This window comes from Quercus robur, chromosome 8, assembly GCF_932294415.1.
Source record: "Quercus robur chromosome 8, dhQueRobu3.1, whole genome shotgun sequence".
Taxonomy (NCBI): domain Eukaryota; kingdom Viridiplantae; phylum Streptophyta; class Magnoliopsida; order Fagales; family Fagaceae; genus Quercus; species Quercus robur.
In genome coordinates this window covers 49,453,445-49,470,815 of record NC_065541.1, presented here as the reverse complement: position 1 = coordinate 49,470,815, position 17,371 = coordinate 49,453,445, and the positions used below count along the sequence as shown (strand labels likewise).

The following is a 17,371-nucleotide window of genomic DNA, read 5'->3' as shown; positions in this document are numbered from 1 at the left end:
GTCCAAACTAATTATTCTTGACGAGAATATGCTCTGTTAGGAACAGTGGTAATGGCATCGGAATTGGTTCCAGCCTCCAAAAGACTGCTTGGCAATGATATTCCCCAAGGTAATACCAGGTTGCCGAGAACACAGGCTGTCCTGAGCAAGCACATTCTCGATCAAGTTAAAATTTATCAGCTGGGGCTTGCCTCTGATATGTTCAAGACAAGATGGACTCATTATGGTACTTGGGCTCAGTTGGGCCTTAAAGTGCGTTCGACCCAAGACCAAAGGTTTGACGGGAATGGGATCATGCATTGTACTATAAGGCCTAGGCCCAAGGCTCAGTGGGCTTGGGACCATTCCCTGTACAATAGCCCCCCCCCTTGATTCGTGTCCGGCTTCCAAGAACGTATCAAGGACAATCTAACTGGTGCAAGAGAGTCCTCGAGGAGCTCATTTGTCAGTTATTAAACAGACAAGATGGCCATTAATGCCCTCTCAAAAGGAGCGTTATGCCAGGCTGTCATGTCTAACCGCAATCATAACCTGACAGTTCATGAACCGAGGCTAGGCATGTGGGCGTTATAAAAAGAATTCAGAAAGGTTTTCCCGCCTCCCCATTCCATTAAAGGCTTCCACCCTATAAATAGTTCATTTTGCTTCTTTAGATTACTTTTCGCTTCCCCACTCCTTCAAATTGCTCTTTGCCGAGCATACTCCTCCTGTGTATAGATCTTCCAACCAAGAGACCTTCTAGAGCCCCGGTAAGTTTTCTTCTTTTCCTCTTTCTTTTCTTCAATTTCTTTTCCTCTCTCTAGTATTAGGAATGGGTTATTCACACCTTCTTGACACTTAAGCAACTCTGCCTAGTTTTAGGGTGGCTTACAATATTCCCGGTGATGTAGATATAGCTTACTGCCATGAGGGTGACATCGCTCTTCAACGATGCCCTCATGTAGTGTTTTTCCCTCTGATGACCATTTTGGAAGGAGGGGATAGGTTTCCCGTAGATCCCTTATACTTAGTACCCTTAGGTTCTATGGCTTATGTCTCGACCAACTTCCCCCTAATTTTTACCGAGTAGTGAGTTGCGTTAGCCGCTTAAATAAAATATATGGGTTACAATCAGACCACCACGACATAAACTTTATGTACAGTTTGTGCGGTAACATTAAATCCGACTATTACCTTAAGGTTAGGGATGTACAGGTACAGCTCATATTGTGCCTTCCCGACTCTAAGAAAAACTCGGTGGGAGAGTACATCCGGGTGAGCGGCAACTGGCTCATCGGCAAGCTCACTTGCCCAACTTCACCACGTGATGTTGGTCGGTACCCTATATATTTAACTGTACTGCTTTTAGTATTTTGCATGTCCTTATTTTTGTTGAAACAAATATTAACCTATTTCGTCTTGTTTTGATGTAGAAGGTAAGAAGTTCAAATCGGATATCAGAGTTGTGCACGTGAGAGACCTAAATTTCGTGCTCTGGTCAGAGATATTTGTGAATTCTGACGAGCAGCTTAGTGCATCCTATCATATACTTGGCTGCAATTCGATTTACTCCACGTGGTAGCCTTTTGGACAAGCCTTGTTAGTGGATAGCCCCTTACCGTCGTACATTGACATACGGCATCCTAATTTCCTTCCCCCCAGTTTTACCATAGGTGAAGCTTGGGACTTTGGTCCTTAGATAGTGAGGGCAGAGTCACTAGTGCTTGTGAGGGATGACATAGCGAATCTCATCTCCCAAAACTGTACCGTCCACAGACCTGTTGGTGGGCCTCAAACCCTAGTTCAGCCAACCAGGCAAGTAGCAGCCGAGTCCGTAAATTCATCCGAAGTAGAAACCGATCAAGGTGAAGAAGAAATGGTGTCAAAGCGAACGCTAACCCTTGAACGCTTCTTGCCTAGCGCCCTAACTCCCCCCTCCTCCTGGCCGTTCCTGAAAAAGGTAGCGTACTTTCGAATAACAACCAGAGTCTCGAGTGATGCTCCCTCGAGAACACCACCTCTCTGGGTGTCTGGTGGGGTTGTGATCTGAGAGCCTACTGGTGATGCTCGGCCAGTTGCCCAGGCCGGTTCCAATGTGGCGTCCTCATCCTAGCCAGAGTTCGGCTGGCAGACCACCTTTAGGCTTGGTAGTGAGCCTCTTCTGGCTTGGTAGTGAGCCCCTTCTAGTGACAACTAGTGTAAGAACCTGGGCGCAGGGCGAAGAGGGGCGAGTCGCCCGGAGCTTGGCACAGGGTCTCCTCCTACCTGAGGACGTGCACTTCTTTTCGGGCTTGACTGATGGATCATTGGCTAACCAGTGGCAATGGCATACCATAGTGGTAGTACATTATCCTACCTTTTCTTCATTGTTTAAATGCACGTGTACTTTCTTTCTTTTCATGCTTGTGTTGTTGTGTTATCAGGCCGTGCAGCTGGCTTATGTCATTGATGAACAATTAAAGGAGACTGCCGAGGATGTTGAACGGGAGAAGGCTCTGAAAGACGTTGTCGTTGCCACTGCAAAGGACATGAGTAGGGCTGTTGAGGCTGCCAAGAAGAAGGCTCGGGCATCCGAAAAGGCCAAGATATTGGCAAAGAAAAAGCTAACAAAGATGGACGTGAAGCTGGGGGGGACGGAGCTTAAATTGACCAAGGCAGAAAGCTGAAACTTAGCACAGGCTGATGATATTGTCGACCTCAAGGCGACCCTTTAAAGCTTGCAAGGAGAAACAATACAATGAAGGCTTCGCAGAAGCTGAAAATTCCGTGGAGCCCATTGTCCATCAAGCTCAGCAGCATGGGTTCGGGGAAAGATAGATGCCCGCCCTACAAGCCATGGGAGTGCTAGACGATTCCCTACTAAGGAATCCTGAGCAGATTCCTTTCCCGTCACATCCTCCCCCCGTTTAGAGTCAACTAGGCGCCGTCGACGAGGAGGGTACCCCCAGCATGAGGGAGTTGGTGCACGAGATTGATACTGATGTGGAGTTAGTTGATCTCGAGGTCACCAATAATCTCAATGCTGCGCTGCTCGATACCCAACCTGCCAAGGACGTACAAGCTCAACTATTTCTCGCCGATCAACCTATCAAGGATGCACCAGCACAGCCTGCCAAGGACGCCGCCCTGTCTCATTTTGTCGACTTAGCTGCTCAAATTTGAAGAAACCGTTTACCGTGCCGTACTTCCCTATTATTATTATTTTTCTTTTCCGTCATTTACTTTCCCTTTATTTGGTTTTGCCTATGGTCACTGGGATGTGGTGACAAAACACTGGTTAAATTTTAATTTTCGTTTATTTTATTTTGTTCGATTAGTCATCTTAGGATGGTGATGGGACATCTATTTTAACCATATTTATAGATCCAAGAAAATAATTGTTTATTTGATATTTTAACCATATTTATAAATAAATGTTAGGGTGTCGATGGGAACCGGATTGATGGGACCCCTCCCCATAGCCACCTCCCCCACTAGCTGACCCCTCTACACGCTCTTCGCGGTTTCTTCTCCGACGCCTACCTCTTACTTCCAATTCCAAATCCCTTACCAACCTACTCAAGCATTCAAAACGCTTATGCCCCGAAGCGCCTGATAGTGTCTGATGTGTTTGAAACAACCTTTCTCCATGGCCATATTGCTCTTCCTCTTGCCTGTACTCCCTGTCCTCACGCCTCTTCTGCCTTCTTTCCCGCCAAGTGGATCCCCGAGAAGATCTCCTAGAGCCACTTTCGGCATAACTCCTAGATTTTATTTCGGACATTTCGCCTGCACGAATCTTAGCAGAACTGCAGCTATGTAGGAGATCCCTACAGATGGCGCCAATTGTGCATACCCAACCTCTGCTTAACGGACCGGGCCTAAGGTTGGGCTTACAACTTACTTGTAGAGTGGGCATAGTGTTTCCTACTAAGGGCAGTTCCTCTCTAAGTGACACTATGACTTCCCTTAACCCTAGTGAACACCCTTACTTTCCTCTCTATGTTGCTCTCTCCCCTGGTTTTACCAGTTCTCTCTCTCCCTATTTTCTCTCCAGAATTGCCAACCACTTCTTCTCATTCCATTTTTTTATTTATAGCTTGAGATGGGTGAAGACGTTATGATTACTTTCTGATCTCACTCGTGTGGATGGGGTCCAAACTAATTATTCCTAACAAGAATATGCTCTATTAGGAATGGTGGTAATAGCATCGGAACTGGTTCCAACCTCCAAAAGACTGCTCGGCAGCGATATTCTCCAAGGCAATACCAGGCTGCCGAGAACACAGGCTGTCCTGAGCAAGCACATTCCCAATCAAGTTAAAATTGATCGGCTAAAGCTTGCCTCTGATATGTTCAAGACAAGATGGACTTATTATGGTACTTGGGCTTAGCTTGGGCCTTAAAATGCGTTCAGCCCAAGACCAAAAGTCTGACGGGAATTGGATCATGTGTTGTACTATAAGGCCTGGGCCCAACGCTCAGTGGGCCTGGGACTATTCCTCGTACAATATTGTTTAGGGACCCAAAGTTTTATTACAAACTTAATTGTAACCTAAGGCTACAAATCTCACTAAACAAATTAACATGACTACATATTTTGAAAATCTAACCATTAAATTGCATGTTCTTTATATTTTTAAAATACGTCAAATTTCATGACAGTTAGATATTATTTACTATTCGATTCATAAACTTATTTTTTATGTATAATTTTAGATTACAAAAACTTGAAATTTAAACATTTGATTAATAATATATATATTGATCTTTGATCTTATTGAAACATGGATGATATAAGAAGAAAATGTAATCCAATGATGGATTTATTAAAATTCATATAAAAAAAAATAAGTAGAGTTGTAGCATTAGTCTACAATCAAGTTTGTTATCAAAATTTGTTCAAAGTTTAATTATGTATCCTCTCAAAAAAAAATTTTAATTACGTTAGGTCTAAAAAAATTTAGGGTGGCCACAAATTTTTTAAGGGTAAAAAATTTATAAATAATAATAAAAAATTCTAAGTAAAGGAGGTCTTGTGACCACCCTACCTTCAATGTGGAGTCGGCCTTGGTTATGCCTAACATGAAAATAGAAAGTGAAAATTACACTTTGCTCACTTGTACTTTGTTCGAAAAATAATTTGCCAACTTATAGTTTGAAAATTGGCACTTTACCCACTTGAAGTAAGCTTCGTTTGTCTCCCGTTATCCATTTCTGTTAAAAACATGGGTAAATATGTATTTTTGCTACCCTTTTATGTTTCTCTCCTCTGAAAACATAAAAAACTAAAAAATCAAGAGAAAAAAAAATTTAAAAACTAGGTTTTGTAAATATTAAAACCTAACTTTTAGATCTTTTTTCTCTAACCTTTGAAGGAATTCATTGTCCCATGCTTGGGAGTTTAAAAGCTAGGATTGAAATGACCAAGAGGCATGTAAAAGCAAGCGTGCCAAGGAAGTTTGCATAATCTCATACTCCAAGTCTGCCATGGTTTATAACTCTAAAATGGGTATCAAGAGCTGTGCAGATAATGGACAACAAGAAGCTGCAAAGCCACCATGCTCTTAGTAAACAGGGGAACTTGATGTTGGCTGTATAACCACGTATGCTATAGAGCCGCGACGTGGTACTGGAGAGGGCCGAGATTGGTCTTACAAATCAATGATTGAAATATCTTGGATATCAACTGATAAAGCTAGTTTTCTCATGCTTCTTATGCCATCAACAACTTCAAATTACTTCCTTCATATGATTTTCAATAATATTAACAATAATAACAAAGTAAAAACAAACTCAAGTCCTCTATCTCAAGTAGACAGGGGTGTTCATTGTGGCATGAAATGGAGCATGTTCCACATGCTTGTTTGGGCTATGTTTATGATATTTCTTTGAATTTGGGGTGGATGTTTTCTGTCGTAGGAAAAATTTAAGGATTCATCCCTAGTCAGCTGGACCAAATGCTCCTCATATGTTATCATTGCAAAATTTCTTAGAAATAAGACTTCCGAAATTCTGCCCCTTTCATCTGATGGCATAATTTCACAAAAAACATTTTTGAATGTTTATTCATATCTTGGATCTCCGGCAAGGGGAAATCGTTTTCCAAATATGTGGTGATGGAGAATAATAAAGTGGACATTATTGATTGGACTGCCGAAATCAACTACAGACGAACATAACATTACAGACGAAATCACCCCCATGGACGAACTGAAAGAAGTGCCTCCGTCACTGACGAAGGAATCAGGCCCATTCAATGCCATCAATAATACCTTAGACGGTTACAAAAACAGCTATGCAGACCGTTGAAAGCACATTAAGACCCCCATATTAAGCAAGAGGCGTTACCAAGAAGGGCATTAACATCCCATTATTAACCACAACGGTCAGAATCCAAGGGAACCTATATATAAGGCTCTCACATCACCAACAAAAGGTACTTGAATATTTTTCTTCAGATATATTTCTCGCTCTGTGATATTGCATTATTCTTCTTATTGACTTTGGCATCGGAGACTTTGTGGCAAACATCACACCGGTGACCACTTTGAGGACACTATCAGCCGGGCTGAAGGTCTGTTCCATCTGCTGTCTCTGACTGACGAATTTGCACTTCATCAGTTTGGCGTCGTTTGTGGGAAGTGACATTTTCAGATTCATATTTGAGAACGTAGTTTCCATTAAACCTCTACATTCAGATGGAACCCAATCCAGATTCTGCAGCCTTGGCCTAGCAAGTTCAAGCTCTTGTGACCACCATTGAAGAACTCACCAAGCAAAATCAGGAAATGAAGTTACGGCTTCAACAGGTCCAACAGGCTCAACAAGAAGAGAACCGGTCCAGAGATAACATGGAGAGAGAAGGGGATAGCCATAGGAGGAGTATCCATCAAAGGCCAACTACTCCGGACGAGCAGAATTCAGATCTTCTTCGAGAAATGAGGAAGGAGATGGACGAACTGAGGAACGCCATTAAGGAGAAGACGGATCGAAGCGTAGACAGAATGGTAAGGGCCACGGATTCGCCTTTCACCTCGGCGGTGCTTGAATGCCCAGTACCGTTGAAGTTCCGCTTACCTCAACTTGAGCCGTTCGACGGACTCAGAGACCCTCAGGATCACCTTAATACCTTCAAGACGACTCTAGGTCTTCAACAGCCACTCGACGAGATACTGTGTCGTTCCTTTCCCACAATTCTTAAAGGAGCTGCAAGGGAATGATTCACAAAATTGCTGACTTCGCCCGTGGACAACTTCGAGCAGTTGAGCAATGCCTTCTTGCGTCACTTTATAGGGGGGCAGCGTCCAAAGAGGCCAGCAGACCATTTACTCACCATTAGACAAGGAGAGAAGGAAACTCTAAGGTCGTACGTAAAACGCTTCACTCAGGAGACTTTAGAGGTGGACGAAGCTGATAACAAGGTGCAGCTGATGACCTTCAAAGCGGGACTGAGATCCAGAGATCTCGTGGCCTCCCTCTCAAAGAATCCACCAAAGACAATGGCAGAAATGCTTCTTAAGGCACAGAAGTACATGAATGCTGAAGATGCTTTAGCAGCCATAAATGATGTAGAGAAGCCAGGAGACAAGGCAAAGAAGGAAGACGATCATAGGGGTTAAAAGAGGGAATGCCCAAATCGTCGGAACAACGACGGGAACAGGAGAAAAGATGATAGAGGTCCTCGGACGGTAAGATTTACTCCTTTGGTTATGCCTGTTGACAAAATTTTAATGTAGATTAAAGACGAGCACTACCTCAAATGGCCAAGACCATTACACTCATCCCCTAACGTCCGTGATAAGAACAAGTACTGCCGATTCCATAAAGATCACGGCCACAACACAGAAGATTGTAGGGACCTAAAAGAGCAAATAGAGGAGTTGATACGGAAAGGAAAATTATAGGAATATGTGAAGAAGGGAGAATATAGTAAGTTCAGGGACAGTAATAAGAACCAGCATGGGTCTTCTTCTCGGGTTGACGACCGCCCGTCCCAACCTTCGCAGGATGTGATTGGGGAGATAAAGACGATTACAGGAGGGCCATTCCCAGGAGGATCATTTAAATCCCTCAAGAAAGCATACTAGAGGCAGGTAAATAGTGTCCACACTATACCTCCGTCTAAGCAACAACGAACAGACCGGGACATGTCCTTCAATGAAGGGGACGCCAGGGGAGTGAAGCAGCCTCACAATGATCCTTTGGTCATAATGTTGAATATAGAGGGATTCAATACCAAGAGGATCCTCGTGGACAACGGTAGCTCCGCAGACATCATCTACCTCCCTGCCTTCCAGCAGCTGAAGCTAGATCCAAGGAGACTACTCCCATTTGACTCTCCCCTCGTTAGTTTCAGTGGAGACAGGGTATACCCCAGGGGCATAGTGACGTTGACAGTGACGGTAGGGATGTACCCGGTGCAGTTAACCCGTCAGTTAGACTTCCTAGTGGTGGATTGCCCCTCATCCTACAATGTCATCATTGGGAGGCCCACACTCAACAAATGGAAAGCGGCCACGTCCACCTACTGTTTGAAGGTGAAATTCCCAACAGATAATGGTGTCGGCGAAGTAAAAGAAGATCAAGTCCTGGCCAGAGAATGTTATCATGCCATCTTGGAGAACCACATGTGGATGATTGAAGAGAAGGAAGAAGACAAAATGGAAGCCCTGGAAACAGTGGAATTGGCTGAAGGAGAAGCGAACAAGACGACAAAGATAGGGGCGACGCTAAGCCCTGAGATGAGAACAAGACTCATCCAATTCCTTAAAGAAAATCTAGATGTCTTCGCATGGAGCCACGAGGACATGCCGGGCATAGCTCCAGAAGTCATCCAGCATAAGTTGAATGTGAACTCGGAGCGGAAACTCGTCCAGCAAAGACGAAGAGTCTTCGCCCCAGAACGAGATCAAGCAGTTGCAGATGAAGTTACCAAACTCTTGATAGCAGGGTTCATCCGGGAAGTGTACTATCCTGAATGGCTCGCAAATGTCGTCCTAGTGAAGAAAGCAAATGGAAAATGGAGGATGTGTGTAGACTTCACAGACCTAAACAAGGCGTGCTCGAAGGATAGATTCCCTCTATCGAGAATAGATCAGCTCGTGGACTCCACAGCCGGGCACAAGTTACTGACGTTTATGGACGTTTTCTCGGGATATAACCAGATAAGGATGGCTAAGGAAGACCAGGAGAAGACTGCTTTCATCACGAGTCAAGGACTCTATTGTTACAAGGTAATGCCTTTTGGATTAAAGAACGCTGGAGCTACGTATCAGAGGCTGGTGAACAAAATATTCAGTCAACAAATTGACAGGAACATTGAAGTATACGTGGATGATATGCTCGTCAAGAGTAAGGAAGAACTCACACATCTGGACGACCTGTAGGAGACGTTTGCCACCCTAAAAAAATACCAGATGAGGTTGAATCCTAGTAAGTGTGTTTTTGGGGTAGCTTCAGGGAAATTCCTGGGATTCATGGTGTCCCAAAGAGGAATAGAAGTAAACCCAGAGAAAGTGCAAGCCATAATCAACATGGCATCGCCTAGAACCGTCAAGGAAGTCTAGAAGCTCACAGGAAGGATAATAGCTTTAAACAAGTTCGTCTCCAGAGCTACGGACAAGTGCCTACCCTTTTTCAAGACCTTGAAGCAGGCTTTCGCCTGGACTGACAAATGTGAAGCAGCGTTCCAAGAATTAAAGTGTTACCTAAGTAGTCCACCCCTCTTAAGCCCGTCCAAAGAAGGGGAAGACTTATACTTATACCTGGCAATGTCAGCTTCGGCAGTGAGTGCGGCCTTGATTAGAGAAGAAGGTAAGAAGCAGCTCCCAGTTTATTACGTCAGCCAAGCCTTCCAAGGGGCTGAGTTTAGGTATCCACGAATTGAAAAGATCGCGTTTGCGTTAATAGTAGCCTCGCGCAAGCTAAGGCAATACTTTCAGGCAAATCCCATCCTCGTGATGACGGACCAACCGATCAAGAAATCGATGAACAAACCTGAGGCAGACGGAAGAATGGTCCAGTGGGCAATTGAACTTAGTCAATTTGACATTGAGTACCATCCCAGAACAGCAATCAAGGCGCAAGCTTTGGCGGACTTCGTTGTAGAGTTTACCTTTCCGGACGAGGACAGCCTCACCGACGAAGTTGAGCGATGGATGATACAAACTGATGGTTCGTCAGCCCAAAGGAGGGGGGGAGTAGGGGTCGTCATAACCACCCCCGACGGAGAGATGCTTAAGTATGGAGTCCAACTAAAATTTTCGGCTACCAACAACGAAGCTGAATACGAAGGGATACTGACGGGATTGAGGCTTGGAAAGGCGCTTGGAGCTAAAAACCTGTTAGTCCAAAATGATTCAAAACTAGTGATCGGGCATATCAGGGGGGAGTACGAAGCAAAGGAAGAGAGGATGTAGAAATACCTCAGGCTGACGAGACATCTAACTCAAGAGTTCGATACAGTGGAGTTCATACAGATCCCAAGAAGCCAGAATATGGGGGCAGACGAAGTCTCGAAACTAGCATCGTCAGAAAAAGGAGAGATTAGCACAGACTTGGCGATGGAAGTCCAAAAACACCCCAGTATTGAAGAGGTCACAACATTTGCCATCCAGAGCGCAAACAGCTGGATGACACCCATAATGTCTTTCCTCTAGGACGGGCACCTCCTTCAGAATATAGAAGAAGCTAAAAAGATCAAGAAGAGGGCGGCCAGGTTCACGATCCTCAATGACGCCTTATACAAGAGAGGCTTCTCCATGCCTTACTTGAAGTGTGTCGACGAAGAAGAAGCTAGATACATACTGGAAGAAATCCATGGAGGATTTTGCGGCGACCACGCCGGCCCTAGATCCCTGGTAAACAAGGTAATATGAACAGGTTATTTCTGGCCAACTATGCAGGCAGACGCTGTTGAAATCGTCAAGAAATGCGACAAGTGCCAGCGATACGGGAATGTACAACGGCTTCCAGCAGAGAGACTGGCGACGATAGCCTCCCCGTGGCCATTCGCACAATGGGGAATCGACATCGTCGGCCCACTACCCCAAGGTAAAGATCAGGTAAAATTCCTACTAGTTGCTATTGATTGCTTCATAAAATGGGTTGAGGCAGAGGCTCTAGCAACAATCACCGAGGCAAGAATTCGGAGTTTTGTGTGGAAGAATATAGTTTGCAGGTTCGGGATTCCCTTGACGATTATATCAGATAACGGGAGACAGTTTGACAGCCAAGGCTTTAGAGACTTCTGTTCAAACCTTGGAATCAGGAATCAGTTCTCGTCCCCAGTTCATTCCCAAGCAAATGGACAGACGGAAGAGGCGAATCGAGTGTTGCTCAAGATTATCAAAGCCAAGCTGGACGACGCGAAGGGTTCTTGGCTAGAAGAATTACCTAATGTCCTATGGGCTTACAGAACCACGGCGAGAACCCTAACAGGAGAGACCCCCTTCAGGCTTACCTATGGCACTGAAGCAGTAATCCCGGTCGAAGTAGGAGTAACAAGCGTCAGACGAGAGGTGTTCAACGAAGAGTGCAATGATGACGAACTACGACTCAACCTGGACTGTCTGGATGAAGTAAGAGACAAAGCCTCCAGCAAGATGACAAAGTACCAGCTGAAGATGGCCGAATACTACAATAAGAGGGTTAAACTCAGACGATTGGACATTGGTGACCTCGTCCTGCGCAAGACCACCACAGCAACTAAAGACCCTCCCCAAGGAAAGCTGAGTCCCACATGGGAAGGACCTTATCGAGTCGTTCACTATTCAAGACAAGGTAGTTACCACCTGGAAATCATGGACGGAATAAGACTCCCTCGACCATGGAACATTGAGCATTTAAAAAAGTACCACCACTAGATGTAACAAACGAATATGTTCATTCTTGAAATTAATAAAAGAATTATTCATCTAATGTCTTTGTGTAAGCAGGTCTAGTTAATCATACGGTATACAATGACTAAATAACAAGATTCCGCCTTGACGGATGTAAGTTACTGACGATCCTTCAAACGGTTTTAGGCCATAGTGACTAAGTAACAAGATTCCCCATTGACGGATGTAAGTTACTGATGATCCCTATAACGGTTGTAGGCCACAAAATGGCTAAGTAATAAGATTCCGCCTTGACGGATGTAAGTTACTAGCGAAGCTACAAGCATGATGAAATCCCTTGAAAGGGTGTACGTCAAAAGGCCAAGTAACAAGATTCTGCCTTGATGGATGTAAGTTACTAACGAAGCCACAGGCATGACGAAATCCCCTGAAAGGGTGTAAGCCAAAAGGCTAAGTAACAAGATTTCGCCTTGACGGATGTAAGTTACTGACGAATTCATAAACCTAACCAAACCCTTTAAATGGGTATAAGTCGAGTAACAAGACTCCGCCTTGACGGATGTAAGCCACTAACGCAGGCATAATCCTTTGATGGGCGCAAGTACCGATGAATCCACGCAAAAAAAAAAAAAAGAAAAGAAAAGAAGAAGGGACAAGAACCTTGCAACAAATCAAAACAAAACTTAGGCCGTGCTCAAGCCCCTCTGAAGGATGGTGAGTTGCAGACTGAGTAGCAAATCATTGACGAATGTAAAACAGCTCAAACATTTGATAAACAAGTAAGTGTGCAGCAAATTCAATTAAAAGCCCAAAAACCAAGGGCGATTACCATTGTCGTTATACCCAAAAAAGACCCATAAACGCTGGGCCACAAACATTGTCTTCAAAACGGGATAACAAGTAATTGTTCTGAAATTAGATTTACAAAAAAAAAAAAAAAAAAAAGGGCCCAAAACATGACGGGCATCCACAAAAATAAAATTTTTTTTTCTAAGTAACCAAGTCAGGCATCAGCAGCAGAATTTTCAACTGTCGGGGCGTCAGTAGCAGTCTTAGGGGCATCACCTTCTAGAGTAGAGGATTGAGCAGCTTTGTCCATCGCCATCTCTTTATCAACCTCCTCCAGGTCCATACTCTCCATGTCGACCCCAGTAGGATGCTTGACCAGATATCTCCTGAGGAGCTCGAAATCTTTGAAGTACCAACTAAAAAGTACTGTGTTGTACTCGTCAGTTGTCTGGAAGGCCTCAACTGATCTGGTGGCAATTGTTTTAAGCTTTTCCTTGGTAGAAAGGAGCTGCTCGTCCTTCTCCAGAGTCAATTTGCGCTCAACTCTGAGGTCGTCATCTAGGGTCTTGACCTTTGCCTTTAAAGAGGTAGTCTCGTCCATAGAAACGATCAAATTCTTCTTCAACTCAGAATTCTCCCTCTCCAAGGCCTCCATCCGAGATGTTAAGGATGCCACTTTAGCCTCCTGAGTAAAATACTCAGAGGTGATATGAAGACTTTCCCCCAACACCTGGAAAGAAGTTTTTAAGTTGTCAGTAAAAAAAAAAAAAAAAAAAAAGGGAGGGAAAACACCATACCTGAACGAGCCTGTGGACGTGACGAGATGCGACCTCGTTAAGAGGCATGTCAGAGAGGGTCCTCAAGTTTGCTGCAGTCACAACCTCATGAGCCCTGTCCACTGCCAGCCTCTCGTCATCCCATATAGTGGACAACCGAGAATCAACCTTCTCCTTCTCCTTACTAGTCACTTGTGGCCTTTTGGAGCTCGGGGTAGGGATCTCCTCTACCGACATGGCTGGAGAAGCCGTCCTTGTCGTCTTAGTAATAGAAACTATGGGAGTGACGAAGCCAAGAGGAGTGACGGAAGGGCCCTTCCCGGTTACGTGCACTGCCTTCTTCCCTATGTTTGACAGCGGCTCATCCTTCTTGGACCTCATCTTCGCGTACATATCCTTGTTGAACTTAGTCGTCATTTCTACAAGAGAAAAACACTTAACAGAAAACCCAAAGTGTACATGAGAAGAGTCAACACTGACGATGACAATACTTACTTTTTTTTCCTTCAATACCGATGTTACAAAGAACGTAAGGAGATGGGTCAGGTCCAAGGTTGTAGAAGGCAAGGGTCCGGGGATCAACCAGATCGTCCCAACTTTCAATCGTCTCTGCGTATCTTATTGCAATTTCAATGCGCTCCTTATGCCTGCTCTTAAGCTTAGGCCGTCTCTTAACTGTGCCAAATAGAAGATAAAGGAGTTAGTGATAATAAATATCAAAAGCGGCAAAACTGAAACGACGGGGAGAAATACTGACGCACCTAAAGTCGGGGTTCCCCACCGACGAAGCAACCTCGGGATATCGCCCCAATCACTGCTGGGAAAACACCCAAAGACCCTCCTAGGCGCACAAAAAGAAAGGAAATTGATGGGCAAGCTATCCTAACCTCAGAACTATTAACCATGGAAATACAGAAAAAGGGGCAAAGGGAGACAACACAAGCTGAATCCCCAAGAAAATCAAAGACCAACAAAAGCAAAAGAAGAAAAGAAAAAGAGAATCAGAAGCTATATTACAGTAAGATAGAAGGAAAAGGTAAAAACATGTAAGGGAAAACATACCTCAACAAATGGCGAAGCACCAAGGTGCAGCACACTGGTTTAGAGAAGATTGGCAGAATGAAGGTTCGAGAAAATCGCTCAGAACAGTGTTTGGAAGTTTTTGTTTTGTTTTCTGAAAAGTAAAGGAAACTAGAAGAGGAGAAGTTTTAAATCAAGGCTCAAAAACGATTGAAAACCAGCGGGAAGCCCAATAGTCCCACAAAACAAAAAGCACAATGTGGCCACTCCCCATGAAGAGCCGCCACTACGCATTTAATGCGGCACGAAGTCCCAAAAGGAGTAGCCTACAGGTTAAAAAAAATAAATAAATAAAATAAAATAAAAAACTCTTCACCTTCCATGATCGTCATGACATGTCAAGACGACCACAGAATCCGGGGGCAGCTGATGGGACTGACGAAATCAACTACAGACGAACATAACATTATAGACGAAATCACCCCCATGGATGAACTGAAAGAAGTGCCTCTGTCACTGACGAAGGAATCAGGCCCATTCAATGCCACCAATAACACCTTAGACGGTTACAACAACAGCTATGCAAACCGTTGAAAGCACATTAAGACCCTATATTAAGCAGGAGGCGTTACCAAGAAGGGCATTAACATCCCATTATTAACCACAACGGTCAAAATCCAAGGGAACCTATATATAAGGCTCTCACATCACCAACAAAAGGTACTTGAATATTTTTCTTCAGATATATTTCTCGCTATGTGATATTGCATTATTCTTCATATTGACTTTGGCATCGGAGACTTTGTGGCAGGCACCACATCGGTGACCACTTTAAGGACACTATCAGCCGGGTTGAAGGTCTGTTCCATCTGCTGTCTCTGACTGACGAATTTGCACTTCATCAATTATCATAATGTTATTTAATGAAGCAATTGATCATATTGGAAAATATTTTCTATTTTAAATCAAAAGCTAGGTTTTATTTTTTACAAAACTAGCTTTTAGATCTTCTTTTCTCTTAATTTTTTAGTTTTTATTTTTTTATTTTTATGCTTTGATAAGAGAGAGACATAAAAATGTAATAAAAATATAAATTTACTCATGTTTATAACATAGGTGGGTAGCATGAGACAAATAGAGCTTACCTCAGATGGTAAGAGCATTCTCATCAAGAGTTTTAAAATTTTAACATTTAAGTTTTAACACCTAAAAAACCAACTTTATAGCATTTAACACATCACTTTACAATACACCAAACATCAAAACTTCTATTTTTTTTACCACTTCACTAAAATATTATTTATTTATCATTTTTTATTCTCACCACCCAAGCCACCACAAACCCATAGGCACCACAAACCTACACAACCAACGGCCTCCATCATCGACACAACCCATAGCACCAACCACCGGCCTCCACCCACAGCACCACCCATGGCACAACCCATGCTTTTCCCTCTCATCCTCTCTCTGCCTCAACCCACGGCACACCAACCACCAAACCCACCTATTTCTTCTCAACCCAACAAAACCCACATCCATACACCCACTGCTAGCCACCAACAGCCAACACCACCGAAAAAAAAAAAAAAAAAAAAAAAAAAAAAAAAAAAAAAAAAACCACCACAACCCACTAAGCACAAAACCCACTCTACTACCACCATAGCCACAACAACCATAGCCACTGTCACCACCACCCATAACCTCAACCCCCAACCACCATAATCACAACCAAAACTCAAACCCAAACCCACAACCGCATCACTAACAACAATCGGAAAAACAAAAGCCAATCAAAGATCAAACCACCGTCGAAAATCAGAGAGAGAGATATGGGTAGATTTGGGTTTCTAGATTCGGCAATCTCACTATATGTGGGTAGGGTTGATGGTAGTGGTGACTTGATGGAGTGTGTAGTGAAGAAACAGTGGTTGAGAGAGAGATGTGGGTTGGGTTTTGAAGGAGAGAGGGGGCTGAGAGAGAGAGAGTGACAGAGAGAAATTTGAGAGAGAGCAAAGAGTGAGATCTGAGGGGAGAGAGAGAGAAGGGGAATAAAAAATAATAAAAAATGAGTAGCAACTTGCTACAGCAGGGTGTTAGTAATAACATCTTATTGTAGCAAGGTGCTAAAAAATTTAAAATTTAGCACCATTGATGTAGGGGTTTTTTTAGTGGTTTTGTTGCTAAAAATAGCTTTTAGCATTTATCCCACCTTTGATGAGAATGCTCTAAAGTGTTAATTTTTAAACCACAGATAGGTAAAGTTTTTTTTTTTTAGGCAAGCCATATATGGGCAAAGTGTAATTTCTCCAAATAGAAATCAATGATCAATTCATGATTTTTTTCCCCCTTGAAAGTATTCCAATAAACAAGCCAGAGAAGGGAATACAAAAATAAATAGGTTATTGAGGATCTAGTCCATCTCCTTATCTTCCCCAAAAACCTAGGGAGAAGTACGAGCCTTTAAATGGGTCCTTGAGCAACAAAAAAGGCTTTCTAAAAAAGCCAAAATACGAGCCTTTAAATTTGTTCAAAATATATAAGTAAAACAAAAAGATGTAAAAAGAGGGAAAGTGGAGAGTCTCAAATGGCTATATCTTCATTTAAGCTAGTTTGTAACTCTTTTTTTTTAGTAAATTGTAAGGGCGGTGTTTTGGTTTTTGAGCCCAAATGGTAGAAGAATTCAGGCCCAAAGAGCCCAACATAATGAATTTGTAGAGAGTGGGCTTAAAAGCTGGGCTTCAATGGATCATGCAACACGCACAATGGGTTAAATATATTAAGAAAGCAAAGAAAGACAAGTTCTAAGCAAGGAAATCCTTCCTTAGCGAAGTACGAGGAGAATGATTCTTGAATATAGTTCTTTTAGACTTGGATACAATTTTAGTTTTTGTTGCTGCAGTGTGTTCTCTACAGATTTTCCGATCCCTTTTCCCCGGGGGGTCTGTTATATTATATAGCTCTTTTTAGATGATCTTGGCCCTC

The 17,371-nt window shown here is 43.3% G+C and overlaps 1 protein-coding gene across 1 annotated transcript; it reads left to right on the top strand.

Annotated features, from left to right (window-relative positions):
• Positions 1-8,108: 8,108 nt before the first annotated feature.
• LOC126696415 (uncharacterized) lies at positions 8,109-9,347 on the top strand. Its single transcript, XM_050393161.1, has 2 exons — positions 8,109-8,960; positions 9,126-9,347. Exons 1-2 carry the CDS (start codon positions 8,109-8,111, stop codon positions 9,345-9,347), a joined length of 1,074 nt encoding a protein of 357 aa, XP_050249118.1.
• Positions 9,348-17,371: the final 8,024 nt, after the last annotated feature.